Genomic DNA, 17530 nt, shown 5'->3' on the forward strand with positions numbered 1-17530 from the left:
AAAGTAAAAGTGATAAGAGAATAGACAATGTTGTAAGACAAGAAAATAAGCACCAAGTTTTAGGTTAAGAGAATGGAAACACACACACACATTCTTTCTCTATCTCACACACTTTCTCTCTCTCTTTCTCACTTTTCTTTTCTCTCTTTCTCACTTTTCTTTTCTCTCTTTCTCACTCTTTCTCTGTCTCTCTCTCACACACACACTTTTTTCTTGCTCTCTCTCTCTCTCTCTTTCTCTCTCTCTAACATACACAAACACATTTTTCTTTATTTCTTTTTCTCTCTCTTTTTCTCATTTTTTTTCTCTCTTAACACACACACACACTTTTTCTTTCTCTCTTTCTCTCACTGTTTTTCTCTGTCTGTCTGTCTGTCTCCCTCTCTCTCTCACTCAGTGTGTGGACTGAGAGAAACAAGAATTCAGTTCTTTGGTTTAACTTTCCTTGCTTCATGGCCACACTGGGGCACGTCAACGTTTCTCAAACTGGGGCTGCTGGACCAAACTCTGGTCAGCGGTAATCCCATCCCGATAGTCTGCTAAATAGTCGGATTAGCGTCAAGAATAAAAGGCTTTGTTTTCCTGTCTGAAGATTAAGGGCACGTTCAGTGCTTCACGTGGCTACGAAAACCTATGACCAACTTTTATGTCTCTAAAGTCAGCCTCATATTAGTTTTCTTCATCAAGTACAAGAATGGTCACTGTGATATCACGTCATTGTTTCCACTAGTTGTTTTTTTTTTCCTATTGAGAGATTTTCATACATGGCGGAAGTACTAAAATAGCTAGCTTTTAGTGGCCCCCGAAAGGGGAATTGCCGCTATAAGTTTTGTTATGTCTATCTGTCCGTCCGTCCGTCCCGTTTAGGTCTCAGAAACTAGAGAAAAAAAAATGAAAATCGGACTTCGTGATTTTTTTAGACCTTTGAAAGTTCTTGAAGCATTACTTATCATTCGACAGCTGTTTTGGGTCAAACACTTTTTCAACATTTTTTTTTGGCGAGCTTAAAGGAGGGTGGTGTAATAGAATTACCCTCTCCCACTGTATGCGCTATAAAGATCAACTCAGTCGCTGCCCTTATTGGTATAGTTTTAATATAGTTTAATTAGTCAGCGTATGGGGTCTGAAAGAATCAGTTTGAGAGCTCTACCAAAGAAAGGCCCTCGCAGAAAGCGCAGAAGACGAAAAGAAAACTTAAATGGACCTCGGGGGACAGCGGATTTGTCTGCATTAGATGTGACAAAATATTCAGGTGGCAACTGGGTCTTCGTAGTTATATGAAACACTGCACTCATCCTTAATATTCGGAATCAAAGACCTAGCCATTATTATTATTATTACTAACATTTATTGCCCCAACATTTCCCCAGATAGCTTACTCTTCTTTTTTTTTTTTCTCGTTCTGTATTTTCCTTCTTTAAAGATGTGTAAACCATATCTTACAAAATAAAAATGTTTAACTTATAATGTAAAAACTGTGATGATGACCATCCCATTTAGTCTTCTCACGAACGTAACAATTTGATTAAAACAAAATGAAACAAGACTGGATTGTCATTGTCATTAGATGTCAGTTGTAATCTCATGATTGGACATTTTGGTGTTCACATCACTATCATACAATACATTCTGTCGACATAGTGTACAATAGAGTCGAGAGCCGTTCTGTTCTGTAGACAAGATTTAGACGGGATCACATATCCAAGGGTATTGGGTACAAGTTAGCCGTTTTCACTTTCCCAGCTGGGCCGCCGAGCGCTATCCTCCTCTCTGAGGCGAACATTTGGGACACTTGGAAGGGCGTCACGCCTGTCAGTTTTTCCTTGAAGCTGGTGGGGGAGTGGTGGTGGTGAGTAAAACAAAATGTATATTAATTAGTTGTTTCGTTCAAAGCGGGGTCAATGCTTGATCAAAGTATGTCTTAGGATTACTATTTCGCAACAGGGACAGACTTAAAGTCTTGTGTGCTTAAGATGTGTATGTCCATGGATTTTTTTTTGGGGGGGATATTAGTTTGTTAAAGGGAAACTTCGGTGGTTTTGACAATTTTTTATATTAAATGTTTTTGATTTACGGAAAATGAATATATTATTCTTTTTATTTTATTTTCAGTAATAAGTTAGTAACTGATGTTTTTCTGACGTATTTTTTTCTGCGCATCCAAAACGTCCAGATTTTCACTGACGTCACACAAACCTATTAATTTAATATCTTGACTTACTGTATAACAGTAAAGTTTACAATCTCGTAAAAGAAATAGATCTAGAACTTGCAGTTAGATCTAGATCCTGTAAGCAAAGAAAAATATACGTGTTAAGAGTAGATCTACATGCTTGACTAACCATGGCAGTATAAATTTGACCACTCAACACACAAGCTCTATCGCTTGGATGACTTGTCATGACCCGATGACCGACTACCCGTAGCTTAGGCTAGCCTTACACTGACCAGTTGGTTAAAATCAAGTCAGACACACGATTTATTTACTTTTTTGGGATATGGATGGGTGTAGATGAAAATGTTACTTTTATTTTTATAAAGTTGACATCCAGATGCTGTTAGATCTCTCTCGCTCTCGCTCTCTCTGTCTCTGTATATATATATACCATAGCTATTGACTAGGCCGTCACTAAGCCTAACAGCCACTGTAGGAATGCAGCGATACGATTGGTTAGATCTAGATTTGTTTTTCAGTATTGTTGACGGATGTGACGTATGCCTAACCTAAAAACAAATCTAAAAAAAACCCGTTTTTTTTTTTTTTTTTTTTTTGTTTTGTTTTTTTTTAATGTCAAGAATTTACTGACTAATTTATTAAATATATATGTTTCAAAGCATTTAAATACAAAATGGTAAAATATTTACTATTACAACTTTTTAACGCAAAATTTAAATATGTCAATAACTCAAATTTGAAAAACCATCGGAGTTTCCTTTTAAAAGACATGGGCGTCGAATACATGGGCGATTCAGGTCTCTAGAACAATCAGGTGTTTATTTATTTATTTTATTTATTTTTTGTTACGATTTCCTAAGTCTTAATGATTGGTCGTGTGATTTGCGCTCTGGATTCAACTGGGTTCAAACACTGCCCCTCCCGCTTCCCGCTATTCTTGGAGAGGTTTACTTTTAGCTTTCTAAATGCGCTATGCTCCTTTCACTTGTCTGTCTGGACAAGTAGCGATAGGGGAGGGGGCAAAGAATGCTGTATCTTATTGAATGTTAGCGTGATCGCTTTAAACAACAACATTGTACTACTTGCATTCGAGCTCAGAACTCAAGCCTCCTTTAACTTATACCATCACGTCTGTCAAGTGTTTTTGTTCGATACCAAAAGAAATAATTAATTAGCAATAGTTAATTAACTAATTGGTTAATTTTTTTTTATTGATTCTAGTTTTGTCAGGTACAAGAAATAATTGCGCAAAATTTCAGCATGATCCAAGATTGGGTGTGGGAAAAATAACGTGGGCAAACGTTTTACAAAACAGACAGAAAGACAGACAGAAAAACAGACAGAAAGACAGAGTCAGTTGATAAAAGCTTTGTAATAAGCAAACAAGCATTGACATGTTGTTCGTAAACTGGAGGTGTGGATCAAAGGGACCAACCCATGTCACCGAAGCCTGGTAACTACGGGCGATCAAGCGTGACTAGTGAACGGTCAGTCGGGAACTTAAAACCGACACGGTGGTCACTTGTGAACACACAGAACGTGACATGAATAGCTGACCTAAATGACCTACTGTGCGATAGGTCTACGGTGTTGCCACGGGTCTTTCTTTAAAAAAAAATATAGCTGACCTCAATGATCGAACCGCTCGATAGGACAGACTCGAGATGTACAGTCCAGTGATTGTACTGACAGTGTTTCGACTATACCATTGTTTAGAGTTTAGTACAGTTAAGAAAGTACCACTCAATACCACTCCATACGTAGTTGAGAGAGAGAGAGAGAGAAAAACATAAAAAAGATAGAGAGAAGATAGAGAGAGAGAGAGAGAGTGATAAGAAAAGAAGAGAGCTGGAAAGAAGGAAAGATGGGATAGGAAGAGAGAGAAAATAAAGAGAGAAAGAGTGAGAGAGAAACGTAGCAATACAATGAGTTGAGTAAGTCTAGGCCTCTGGGAGGGAGTCATTTAGTTTGTACCTTAATTTAAATTTATCAGACGGGAAGCACTGCCCGAAAAGTTCTAAATATAATCGGTTTTGCTTGACCAATTTCCGGAACGCCTCGAGTCTCAAACCTTCCTTGGACACATTCTCGATAATCTTCAGGACGAAGTCCTCCAGATCTCGTAGGGAGTCTTCAGCCTCGGTCTCGTCATTGGGGTCAGTAGACAGGACACAGACCTAGTGTGATAGGGACAAAGAACTGCTTCAATAGGACAAATAGATCAGTGTACGTGTAAAAGTTGTTATCTGAAATGAATAAAATTGGTTTCCATTTCCGCTACTAGAAGTTTTGATATGAAAAACTATGTGTAGAGAAGGCAAGCTTGTTTCGGAGTCAAACATCAGTTTGTTTAGTCAATAAGTATCAAGCTTCGCGTTAAGTCTACTTTTGTGAATTTATTATTGAATTTTAGATTATAATGTGTATCAATGCTTGATATATATAGCGAGTGTTCAATCTTTTTATGAACTCTACTTGAAGGATTAGAATTAATTTCATTCGTAAAGAGGGCTTATGGTTTTTCTTGACCTAATCATTTGTACACGACATACTTTGGACATAGAGTCATCAGAGTTAACTTCCGTATAATATCATGATGAATTGATCAGCCCATGCTATTGTAACAGACATATACATTATAAGAGAAAATACCAGTAACAGTTTCGGTATGACAGATGTGAATAAGAAAAAATGATACAGACCTAGATCAATTAATAAACTTTTTATACTTTTTGCTGCTTTAGCAACGAATAAGAAACCCAAACTTACGACTGCTTACAATCATGATTGCTTGATGGAACATTCTTTTCAAAACCTACGTCTGCTTACAATCATGACTGCTTGATGGGACATTCTTTTCAAAACCTACGTCTGCTTACAATCATGATTGCTTGATGGAACATTCATTTCAAAACCTACGTCTGTTTACAATCATGATTGCTTGATGGGACATTCATTTCAAAACCTACGTCTGCTTACAATCATGATTGCTTGATGGAACATTCTTTTCAAAACCTACGTCTGCTTACAATCATGACTGCTTGATGGGACATTCTTTTCAAAACCTACGTCTGCTTACAATCATGATTGCTTGATGGAACATTCATTTCAAAACCTACGTCTGTTTACAATCATGATTGCTTGATGAAACATTCATTTCAAAACCTACGTCTGCTTACAATCATGATTGCTTGATGAAACATTCATTCACGTATTTTTAGATCAAAGAAAGTTTGCGTCGCCAACACTTCATAAAAAGTAAAAGGAAGAAAGACGAAAGTACGTCTTATGCGTGATGATAGTGAAAAAAAAATAGGTCACTGCTGGGTCCGTGGGTCCTCATAAGAGCCTTCGAGATTTCATTATTTGCGGACAAGATTGCAGCGTCTAATTAAAAAAAAAGGCTTTAATATTCTCAAACTGTCGTAAAGTTACGCCACTGAGAGTCTTGAGCCCTTCTTTAAATGATGCCCTTAAGTGTTTCTTAGCCTCAATGTGGAATTGATAAGGCCACTAGGGAAGCCAAACAAAACTCCTGCTGGGGTGCCTAAAAAACCGAGTACATTGCACTTGCGGGAATGGAAGTGAGCCACAACAACCATGCCACCATACGCACACCCTTCCTCAAGGGGCCGCATTACAGCTGATGTGGTACAGAGGAGGACCATGGGAGGGCCTCCCCGGTGTTCGAGGCCTTCGTCTCTAATCCGAGAGTCTCGAACTACAAACCACGGGGAAATAACAAATTTACAGTTGATCAGACACGCCGATGACGGGAGCCTTGATGGGCCTAAGGTTCCGAAAGGTTTCGGCTCTCAGGATAGTCACAAAGAAGAGCTCCTTGAAAGCGCAATAACCTGTGTACGCGATGAAGATTGACGCCATTCGGAGACCTTGGCACGTACCTTAAGCAATGTGCTCATGTCTCCCACTTTGACCAGACCGTCACACTTGGTATCGTAGACCGCGAAGGCGTAGTCGATCTGGAGGTCAAGGTCGTCGCTTAGAAACATGCAGACACACCTGGCGTAGTCCTCTACCATCATTACTTTCGTTTTCGATATTCTCTTGATAGCTGAAGCAAAGAAACAGGCAAAACATAAGGTCTACACTATCTTTCTGATAGCTGAAACATAAGCAAAACATAAGGTCTACACTATCTTTCTGATAGCTGAAACATAAGCAAAACATAAGGTCTACACTATCTTTCTGATAGCTGAAACATAAGCAAAACATAAGGTCTACACTATCTTTCTGATAGCTGAAACATAAGCAAAACATAAGGTCTACACTATCTTTCTGATAGCTGAAACATAAGCAAAACATAAGGTCTACACTATCTTTCTGATAGCTGAAACATAAGCAAAACATAAGGTCTACACTATCTTTCTGATAGCTGAAACATAAGCAAAACATAAGGTCTACACTATCTTGTCTTTCTAATGTCTAGAGTAGAGAGACAGGCAAAACATAAGGTCTACACTATCTTTCTGATAGCTGAAACATAAGCAAAACATAAGGTCTACACTATCTTGTCTTTCTAATGTCTAGAGTAGAGAGACAGGCAAAACATAAGGTCTACACTATCTTTCTGATAGCTGAAACATAAGCAAAACATAAGGTCTACACTATCTTGTCTTTCTAATGTCTAGAGTAGAGAGACAGGCAAAACATAAGGTCTACACTATCTTTCTGATAGCTGAAACATAAGCAAAACATAAGGTCTACACTATCTTGTCTTTCTTATGTCTAGAGTAGAGAGACAGGCAAAACATAAGGTCTACACTATCTTTCTGATAGCTGAAACATAAGCAAAACACAAGGTCTACACTATCTTGTCTTTCTTATGTCTAGAGTAGAGAGACAGGCAAAACATAAGGTCTACACTATCTTTCTGATAGCTGAAACATAAGCAAAACATAAGGTCTACACTATCTTGTCTTTCTTATGTCTAGAGTAGAGAGACAGGCAAAACATAAGGTCTACACTATCTTTCTGATAGCTGAAACATAAGCAAAACATAAGGTCTACACTATCTTGTCTTTCTTATGTCTAGAGTAGAGAGACAGGCAAATCATAAGGTCTACACTATCTTATCTTTCTAATAGCTAAAATATAAGCAAAACATATGGTCTACACTATCTTATCTTTCTAATAGCTAAAATATAAGCAAAACATATGGTCTACACTATCTTATCTTTCTAATAGCTGGAGTATAGAGACAGGCAAAACATATAGTCAACAATATCTTATCTTTCTAATAGCTTGAACCGAGAGACATAACATGTACAGAAAAAAAATATAAAAATCTAAATAGAATAAAATGAACTAGTTATAGAAACAGTGCACAATTAGACCAAATGATTAAAAAACCAACTAGACTTAACAACACCTTAGATCCATTCCTAACCAGCAGACCTGGATTAGTGTTAGATCCATGCAATAATTCCTGGACTATCTGACTGTGATACTGTTAAAACCATAATCTTCAAATACAAAAACAAAGCCTATAAAAATACTGAGAAAAACACTAAGATGCAGGCAAATGCTTGTTCCATATGCTAGGACGGATTTGTACCAATACTCCTTCTTCCCTAGTGTTATTAAAGCATGGAATAGGTTGCCTGAGCTAGCCAGGAAAACCAGTGACTTGGCAAAGTTTAAGTCATTGATTAACATTAAAATGCATGACTAGATTGACCTAGGGAGACGGAGCTGAAGCAGAGAATGGAGACGGAGTTGAAGCAGAGAATGAAGGAGCTGAAGCAGAGAAACGAGCTGGAGCTGAAGCAGAGAATGGAGCTGGAGCTGAAGCAGAGAATGGAGCTGGAGCTGAAGCAGAGAGTGGAGATGGAGTTGAAGCAGAGAATGGAGATGGAGTTGAAGCAGAGAATGGAGCTGGAGCTGAAGCAGAGAATGGAGATGGAGTTGAAGCAGAGAATGACGGAGTTGAAGCAGAGAATGGAGCTGGAGCTGAAGCAGAGAATGGAGATGGAGTTGAAGCAGAGAATGAAGGAGTTGAAGCAGATAATGGAGATGGAGCTGAAGCAGAGAGTGGAGATGGAGCTGAAGCAGAGAGTGGAGATGGAGTTGAAGCAGAGAATGACGGAGTTGAAGCAGAGAATGGAGCTGGAGCTGAAGCAGAGAATGGAGATGGAGTTGAAGCAGAGAATGAAGGAGCTGAAGCAGAGAATGAAGGAGCTGAAGCCAGAGAACGGAGACGCCTTACTTTCGTACATAATCTGTATCACGTGCGTGGCGTTGATGTCGAACTGCCTGGACATCTGGGCCGTGAAGATGAGCAGATCGACCTCTCCGCCTTTCACTTTCGGCATCTGATTGGCGTACTGGACAATGTTCTGGACAAGCCACCGTTCTAGACCTGCAGCAAAAGAACAGAGGCGTCGTGACAGTATCGGGTGGTGAGGAACATACACAAACACAGCTTAGATAAGTGCTTCCAGGCACATCTCGTAGTGCTGCCTTGTATTTACATGTTATGGTACCCCCTTCATTTACTTTAATTACCCTTTAAGTATCCCTTCATGGACATTTATAGTGCCCCTTCCTGGACATTTATAGTTCCCCTTCCTGGACATTTATAGTGCCCCGTCCTGGACGTTTATAGTGCCCCTTCATGGACATTTATAGTGCCCCTTCGTGGACTTTTATTTACCTTTATAGTGCCCCTTTATGGACTTTTATTTACCTTTATAGAGCCCCTTCATTTACCTTGATTTTTGGGCGCCTCGCTAATTACTTTTGTTGTTAATTACGTTTGTTGACCTTTATTGCTATTTTTTTGTGTATTTATTTCTTCTAAGTTCAGTTCTTTGTGTTACCTAGAAACGTGCAGTTCAAGTGCCCTTCTCTTAACTAAAACGTTTACCAACCGCCTTGGTTATATAAGCGTAGTTTCCCTTTTGTGGGATGTAGCTCCGGATAGCTCGCCCAGCTAGCACTGTAGGCGTGTAAATCAATCTGTTTAAAACAGATATACCTAGTTGTAGATAGGTCTATGTATTGTTTCGAGGAGGGGAATTGGTCGGGCAAAAAAGAAAAGATAAATTTGTTAAAATCTAACATTCATTAGTTAATAAAAAGCAAAAGAATCGCTCTACAAGTTGTCTAAGGAGGTACTGTCTGTTTCTATTTGTAAAGTTTTTCTTGTCAGCCAGTCGTCTGCACCAATCCAACGCAAAGGTTACACCAGAACTCATCAATACAAGCATTCACGCCCAAAACACTTCCGTATCACTTTTAGTTTACCACGATTTAAAGTGATTGTTGTAAATTTTTTAAAAAGACAACTTTATACTGACTCCAAAACACTTATGTATCACTTTAAATCATGGTAAATAAAAAAAACAACAATTCAACTACCGGAAAATTCGACCAGCGAATTGATCACTTTGTCGTTCTGCTGAATGACACGCTTGTAGCTCGTCATGGTTGACTGGTCTTCCTTCGGGCACTCCTTTTGTCACTCTGTTTGTCTCGTAGGTCTTCGCTGTTGTAGAGCCGGCCCTGGAAAATAACATGGACACACGTGTCAGTACTAGAGGGATTTGCTGCCTTGAGACACACTGCATCAAAGTAGAGTATGTTCTGGGAATAATCTAACTGCAATTCTTCATCGTTCTTACTTTTATGTTGGGGGGTTCAGACTAGTAATCCTATATATATAAGATGAACTGCGCGGTGTTTTTCAGATTATTATTATAGCTTTTATATAGCGCTACTTTCATGCTTATAGCATGCTCAGAGCGCTTTTGGTCCAATCTCATTTGTGGACCAGTGGGGGGGAGGGGGTATCTAGGAGTTGGTTTTCCGTGCTGCCTTTCGGCGCTCAGTAAACGCAACTCTGCCCGAGTCGGGTGTCGAACCTCGAGCCCCCTTCTAGGTAGCCAAGCCAAGCCAAGTTCAAGCGCACTTGGCCACTCGACCACGCTTCCCGTGATCAGGCAGTTCTTCATATAGTTCTTCTGGTTTAGGAGTGTTTCCCAGACTTTTTCCTTGACGGAACACTTCGCACATTTTGAGTATTTAGCGGAACACTTTGCTTATTTTTTTTTAGAGAGATGAATTCACGAAGTGGTCTACTAGTTCAATATTCGCGCAACACCTATTTAGGCTTTCGCGGAACACAGTTTGGGAAAACACTGTTCTAGTTCCGCGAACTGATACTGGAATAATTAACTAGTAGGCCACCATGTGAAATTAATCTCTCTAAGAAATTAGCAAAGTGTTTCGCTAAATACTCAGAATGGACGAAGTGTTCTGTTAAGGAAAGAGTTTGGGAAACACTGGTCTAGGGCAATGTGCCATCGTATTTCAATGTGTTCATCAGAGTGCTGCGATCCCACTGCTTAAGAGATTTTGTCACCTTGCGTACGCGTCACGATTATCGTAGGAATGTAATTTTTATTATTAGTCTTCTGGAAGCTTACAGTTTGTACACAGTAGAGTATCCTAGGGGAGATAACTGGTTTCCGGTATTAGAAAATTAGAATATTTTCGATTTCTAATATTTGTAACCTATAATTAGTGGAAACTTTTATCGGAAACCAAAAAAACCAGAGCGCGATGGTCCAATCTCATTTGTGGACCGGTGGGGGAAGGGAGTATCTTGGAGAACTCTGCTCGAATCGGGTATCGAACCCCGAGCCCCCTTCATAGGTAGCCAAGCCAAGCTCAAGCCTACTTTGTCTCTCGACTACGCTATATGTTCAATGATTTCTACTTGAATGATAAAATTATTTTAATTTGGCTACATTAGATGCGGCAAAATATGCAGTTCCTTGTTGAGTATGCGTGGTCTAATGACCTTCCACAACCGTCCTTAATCTCCAAAATAGAAGACAATGTCCAATTGTATGGAATAAAATCAGTGTGGGAAATATGCATATTCCTTGCCATTATAGAATGTTTGAAAGAGAATTATTCTAAATGGAATTGATGTAGCTTTACAATAGATTTTGATTCTATAGTTTAGAATTATAAAAAAATAAATTGAAGAATTAAAAGTGTTTTAACTCTTTCTCTCCTAACTGACGATACCAGCGTTGATTCCACCAGAGTGTGGTAAATAATTACGGAGAGAAAGAGTTAAGATACAGACAACACTGAACCATAATTTACAGATAAAAAAAACAAAACCTAATGAGATACTCAGAAACACACAAAGATGGAGGCACATTTCTTATTCCTTACGCTGGAACAAATTCGTACAAGTGTTCTTTCTTCCCTAGATCGGAATGGGTTGCCTGAATCAGCCAGGAAAACCAACGACTTTCAGAGTTTGTCAGTGACTAACACGCATGACTAGATTGACACATGAAATGCATGGGACGTTATTATCTTCTTTTTTTAAAGTAACGTCTGTAATCTATAAGATAAAAATTTCTGTAGAAACTAGAACTAGATCGAGATCCCAGATTCGACAAAATAAAATATATAGATCTAGTTCTATATATATTCTAGTCAAGTCTAATATCTAGATCTAGATCTCGATCTATATAGATCTAGAAATCTAGGTCACGTTTAGAATTACCAAACCACGTAAAACGCTGCATTATCCCTAATTCTTCTGCCAACACGGTCGAGAGAGCTTTAGAAAATGTACTTTTAAGGTGAACTTACTAAATCTAAATCTAGACCAGCATCATATCAAATCAATCAAATGCAAATCTAGACTTCGATCGTCTGCGGCTTGGAATCTACGACCATCGGGTAGCACATCAACGCCAGACATGGGCATGAACCCACATGCGTTCTCTGCTCCCGTTCAACGCGCACTCACAGGTTCGCGTTCTTGGCCTTTCACCGGGAGTTCCCGTTTTCAGTGCGCAAAATGGATCGCTTAGAACGGCAGAATTTTGTAGGATGAACAATGTGAAGGGCTCAACAATGAACTTCAACATAGACATAAATAAATATAGACTGGCCGATTCAAGAGTTTTATGAAACGAAAATGTGTGACTTTCAATTTTGTGTACTTTATTATACAGCATTTATAAGCAGTATAAAAGTTAAGTATTCATATCTATTTCAGCCACACACCTATATATATTGTAAATAAGGAGGCAGTGTAGTTTTGTCATAGACATAAATAAATATAGACTGGAAAAAGGAAATAACTTCATGTAACTTGAAAACATGTATAACTATTGTATTCGGATTTCCGAATTCTGAAAAGTTGAAAAATTGCATGATCTTCAGTCTTAGAGATTAAACAAAACTCCTAGACATAAATAAAGTACACAGAAATGCAAGTCACAAATTTTCGTTTCATAAAACTCTATTATCGGCCAGTCTATGTTTATTTATGTCTATGAGTTTTGTTTAATCTCTAAGAGTGAAGATCATGCAATTTTACTTCCTTCGGCCAGTCTGTATTTATTTATGTCTATGAGTTTTGTCTAATCTCTAAGAGTGAAGATCATGCAATTTTACTTCCTTCGGCCAGTCTATATTTATTTATGTCTATGAGTTTTGTCTAATCTCTAAGAGTGAAGATCATGCAATTTTACTTCCTTCGGTCAGTCTATATTTATTTATGTCTATGAGTTTTGTCTAATCTCTAAGAGTGAAGATCATGCAATTTTACTTCCTTCGGTCAGTCTATATTTATTTATGTCTATGAGTTTTGTCTAATCTCTAAGAGTGAAGATCATGCAATTTTACTTCCTTCGGCCAGTCTGTATTTATTTATGTCTATGAGTTTTGTCTAATCTCTAAGAGTGAAGATCATGCAATTTTACTTCCTTCGGCCAGTCTGTATTTATTTATGTCTATGAGTTTTGTCTAATCTCTAAGAGTGAAGATCATGCAATTTTACTTCCTTCGGCCAGTCTATATTTATTTATGTCTATGAGTTTTGTCTAATCTCTAAGAGTGAAGATCATGCAATTTTACTTCCTTCGGTCAGTCTGTATTTATTTATGTCTATGAGTTTTGTCTAATCTCTAAGAGTGAAGATCATGCAATTTTACTTCCTTCGGTCAGTCTGTATTTATTTATGTCTATGAGTTTTGTCTAATCTCTAAGAGTGAAGATCATGCAATTTTACTTCCTTCGGCCAGTCTATATTTATTTATGTCTATGAGTTTTGTCTAATCTCTAAGAGTGAAGATCATGCAATTTTACTTCCTTCGGCCAGTCTGTATTTATTTATGTCTATGAGTTTTGTCTAATCTCTAAGAGTGAAGATCATGCAATTTTACTTCCTTCGGCCAGTCTATATTTATTTATGTCTATGAACTTTAACGAGGCCAGCTAAAAATAGAGGTCACAAACGGAAGTGGGTAGACAATGTCATTCTGCCGGGCTGAAACGTTCGCAAAAAAGTTATTGACACTCTTTACACATGGCACACCCAAACTTCCGTTATTCTGCACGCCGGAAACACCAAAAAGCTTGTCGTTTATGAATTCGCCTCCATGTATGAAAATACCCAATAGGAAGGGAACGTGGAGATGTTAAACGATGTGCATCTCCACCGCCCCCTCCCCTCCCCCCAAAAAAACAGTATCCCCACAGAAGATAGAAATCTAAAACCATTGAAATTCCATTCTCTAATGGCACTAGGGAAGCAGGGGCACTTTTACGAATTTGTCCTAGCGTAAGATATAAGACATGTGCTTCTATCTTTGTGTCTGTATGAGTGTTTCAGATTTCATTATTTCTGCTAATCCCAAATTTCCCAATATCGTATCACGCCTTGGTATAAAAGACACCAACCCAATATTGGAAACAGTCGAAAGTGTTCATTCGCCCGAAGAAAAAAAAAAGGAATTCGTAAAACACATTCAAATTCGAGGTTACCCCATCACCGATGGACGACCGAACTTTGTGTGGCGTGTCTTGTCACTTTTTGTGTGTGGAATGTTGTTTTTAATTGACCAATAGTCATTGGTATCTTAAAAAAAATGAGGCTTGGAATAGTGTTATTGTTTTCAGAGTCGGAAACTTAAGGACATTTCAAAACGTTTGCAGTTGTTGTAACTTCTAAGATTGTTGGATTGGTCTAGTGAGTTTTTTTTGTTTTTTTTTCACTACGATGATTGTTTTTACTAATCTTATATATTGCAGACGATACTTGAAAAAAGAAGATAATTACATCCTACGCATTTCATGTGTCAATCTAGTCATGCATGTTGATCAATGACTTAAACTCTTGTCAAGTCGTTGGTTTTCCTGGCTGAATCATGATTAATTCTCATTATTTTATTCAATTACATCAATGGACCTCTTAGCAACGTGATAATATGGATAAAACAATGAAAATAACGTATCACGTGACAGCCTTTATGGATTACGTAATTTGTATTGAAGCGATGGAGAATCACGTGGCGAAATGTTGTTTGTTTACGATTGGTGAATGAGGTCCATTCTTTTGCACAAATAATTCTCCGTGTCTTTTATAGACTTTGATTTTTTTTTTTTTTTGGTTGGTATTCTTTCATGACAGTCTTCATGTCAGATGTTTCCAACACCTTCCCCCCCCCCCCCCCCGTTTTTTGTTTTTTTTTACTCTTTATTTAATTTTAGACCACGCCCATCTGAAATCCAAACCCTAACCCTGGACACACACACCGATCCCCTTCGTCCGAGTGTCTCCGAGTCTGAAGCAAAGAGAAAGCCGAGGGGGAGACAACGAAGTGCCGGCAGAGACACTCGGAGAGAAGGGTGGCCGAGATCATGATCGGAATTGGGAATCGGCAATCTGAGGCGAACATTTTGGACTCTTGTCCATATACAATGAGACTAGTGGTCTTCTCAGTAGAACTCTTTCTGTTCAGAGGCGAAATGTGCTGGACAGTGAAGGTAGTCGTTAGGACACAAAGGCTGATCCAGAACTTCGGTGTGTGTGTGTGGGGGGGGGGGGGCTATTTTTTTTTTAAGTCAGGGGCAGTGTCGAGTACATGTAAAAGTAAAAAGTACATCTTATATATCTGTAGGGCAGGTGAGGTAAAAGGTCATCTGTTTCTATGTGCTGCGATTAACAAGGGCCATCACAACGACCAACCGCAATTACTCCCCCCTCCCCCCCCCCCCCCCCGGACTAATGTCAGATACACGTTAGAGTTGGGTGCATTCAGTGTCGTTCTAAAATCCCGAAATTCAAAATCCCCAGGTCTTCACCCGAGATTCTCAGTTCGGAAGTCAAGCTCTTCACTATTCAACCACGACGTGTCCATTTCGGATTTCTGTAATCTACCATTCGTAAGCCTCCAGGCTATAAGGCTCCGTGCACTAAGGCTCCATGGTGAGATTAATCTTTTTTATAGCATGGTCCTGGTATCTGGCAGTTTTCTGGCTGTCTTCGTACAGGACAAGACCCATGCAGTTACCAGCCTTATCTTCGAAATAGCTTCTGTTTCTGTAACCTACCATTCGTAAGCCTCCAGGCTATAAGGCTCCGTGCACTAAGGCTCCATGGTGAGATTAATCTTTTTATAGCATGGTTCAGGTATCTGGCAGTTTTCTGGCTGTCTTCGTACACAGGACAAGACCCACGCAGCCACCAGCCGTATCTTCGAAATTGCTTCTGAGCACCCTGCAGTCGTTGATGATGTGTTCCACTGTCTCGTCTTCCTTGTAAACAGTGTCGACATCTGGCATCGTGGTGCTCTCGGATCCTAGAGAAATAGGTTCCTATTGGACAGTGTCGACATCTGGCATCGTGGTGCTCTCGGATCCTAGAGAAATAGGTTCCTATTGGACAGTGTCGACATCTGGCATCGTGGTGCTCTCGGATCCTAGAGAAATAGGTTCCTATTGGACAGTGTCGACATCTGGCATCGTGGTGCTCTCGGATCCTAGAGAAATAGGTTCCTATTGGACAGTGTCGACATCTGGCATCGTGGTGCTCTCGGATCCTAGAGAAATAGGTTCCTATTGGACAGTGTCGACATCTGGCATCGTGGTGCTCTCGGATCCTAGAGAAATAGGTTCCTATTGGACAGTGTCGACATCTGGCATCGTGGTGCTCTCGGATCCTAGAGAAATAGGTTCCTATTGGACAGTGTCGACATCTGGGATCGTGGTGCTCTCGGATCCTAGAGAAATAGGTTCCTATTGGACAGTGTCGACATCTGGGATCGTGGTTCTCTCGGATCCTAGAGAAATAGATTCCTATTGGACAGTGTCGACATCTGGGATCGTGGTTCTCTCGGATCCTAGAGAAATAGATTCCTATTGGACAATGTCGACATCTGGGATCGTGGTGCTCTCGGATCCTAGAGAAATAGGTTCCTATCGGACAGTGTCCCATGCGTGCCAGAATTGCATGATTCTTTCTGTCTAGCTGCCACAACTCGTCCTTCTTGTTTTGGGCGTTTTAGAAACTTCCAGACTTCCCGCCCCGTGCTACACTGGTCCCAGCTATCATACCACTTGGACTTGATCCATTCACAAATTGGCTTTGGCACTCTCGTATGTTTGCGGCTCCTCTGGTGGGTCTAAAAGCGTTCCTAGCCTGTTTGCCTTCTCGTTTCCTTTGATTCTACAATTTCAAAGAACGCCAAAGGCAAGGTCTATCTTTCAGAACGTCAAAGGCAAGGTCTATCTTTCATAACGTCAAAGGCAAGGTCTATCTTTCAGAACGTCAAAGGCAAGGTCTACCTTTCAGAACGTCAAAGGCAAGGTCTATCTTTCAGAACGTCAAAGACAAGGTCTATCTTTCAGAACGTCAAAGGCAAGGTCTGTCTTTCAGAACGTCAAAGGCAAGATCTATCTTTCAGAACGTCAAAGGCAAGGTCTACCTTTCAGAACGTCAAAGACAAGGTCTATCTTTCAGAACGTCAAAGGCAAAGTCTGTCTTTCAGAACGTCAAAGGCAAGGTCTACCTTTCAGAACGTCAAAGACAAGGTCTGTCTTTCAGAACGTCAAAGACAAGGTCTATCTTTCAGAACGTCAAAGGCAAGGTCTGTCTTTCAGAACGTCAAAGGCAAGGTCTACCTTTCAGAACGTCAAAGGCAAGGTCTACCTTTCAGAACGTCGAAGACAAGGTCTACCTTTCAGAACGTCAAAGGCAAGGTCTATCTTTCAGAACGTCAAAGGCAAGGTCTATCAGTTCACGAGGGGGGTGGGTGGAGAAGAGGATCACGTGATTTTTCTCTGTCAGTCTTTCATCGTGATTAGTACACCGTCATCTTTTCATTCTTCATCAATGTAATAGAAAGAGAGTGGGGCTTACTGGCTAACGGGTGGTCGGGAGTTCAAACCCAGGTAAATGACTGGGATTTATGTCCCCGAGTTGACCCAACTTGAATGGGTACCTGACATATATATTGAGAGAAGTCAAGGTGGTTGGTCGTTGTGCTGGCCCCTCGATAACCGCTGTACAAA

General features: G+C 39.7%; 2 protein-coding genes across 5 annotated transcripts in view; one reads left to right on the forward strand and one right to left on the reverse strand.

Moving 5' to 3' along the window:
• The window catches only part of LOC106058646 (uncharacterized), a 155798-nt gene that overhangs the window by 94793 nt on the left and 43475 nt on the right, over positions 1–17530 (forward strand). The window lies entirely within an intron of this gene.
• Positions 1552–11958, reverse strand: LOC106060149 (uncharacterized). The gene is made up of 6 exons (XM_056017264.1): positions 11819–11958; positions 9560–9703; positions 8406–8558; positions 6082–6251; positions 4151–4353; positions 1552–1829 (listed from the first exon to the last, which is right to left on the reverse strand). The coding sequence occupies exons 2-6, from the start codon at positions 9624–9626 to the stop codon at positions 1694–1696; spliced, it is 729 nt and encodes a 242-aa protein (XP_055873239.1). The 5' UTR covers positions 9627–9703; positions 11819–11958; the 3' UTR covers positions 1552–1693.

This window comes from Biomphalaria glabrata, chromosome 18 (assembly GCF_947242115.1).
Source record: "Biomphalaria glabrata chromosome 18, xgBioGlab47.1, whole genome shotgun sequence".
Lineage (NCBI taxonomy): Eukaryota > Metazoa > Mollusca > Gastropoda > Planorbidae > Biomphalaria > Biomphalaria glabrata.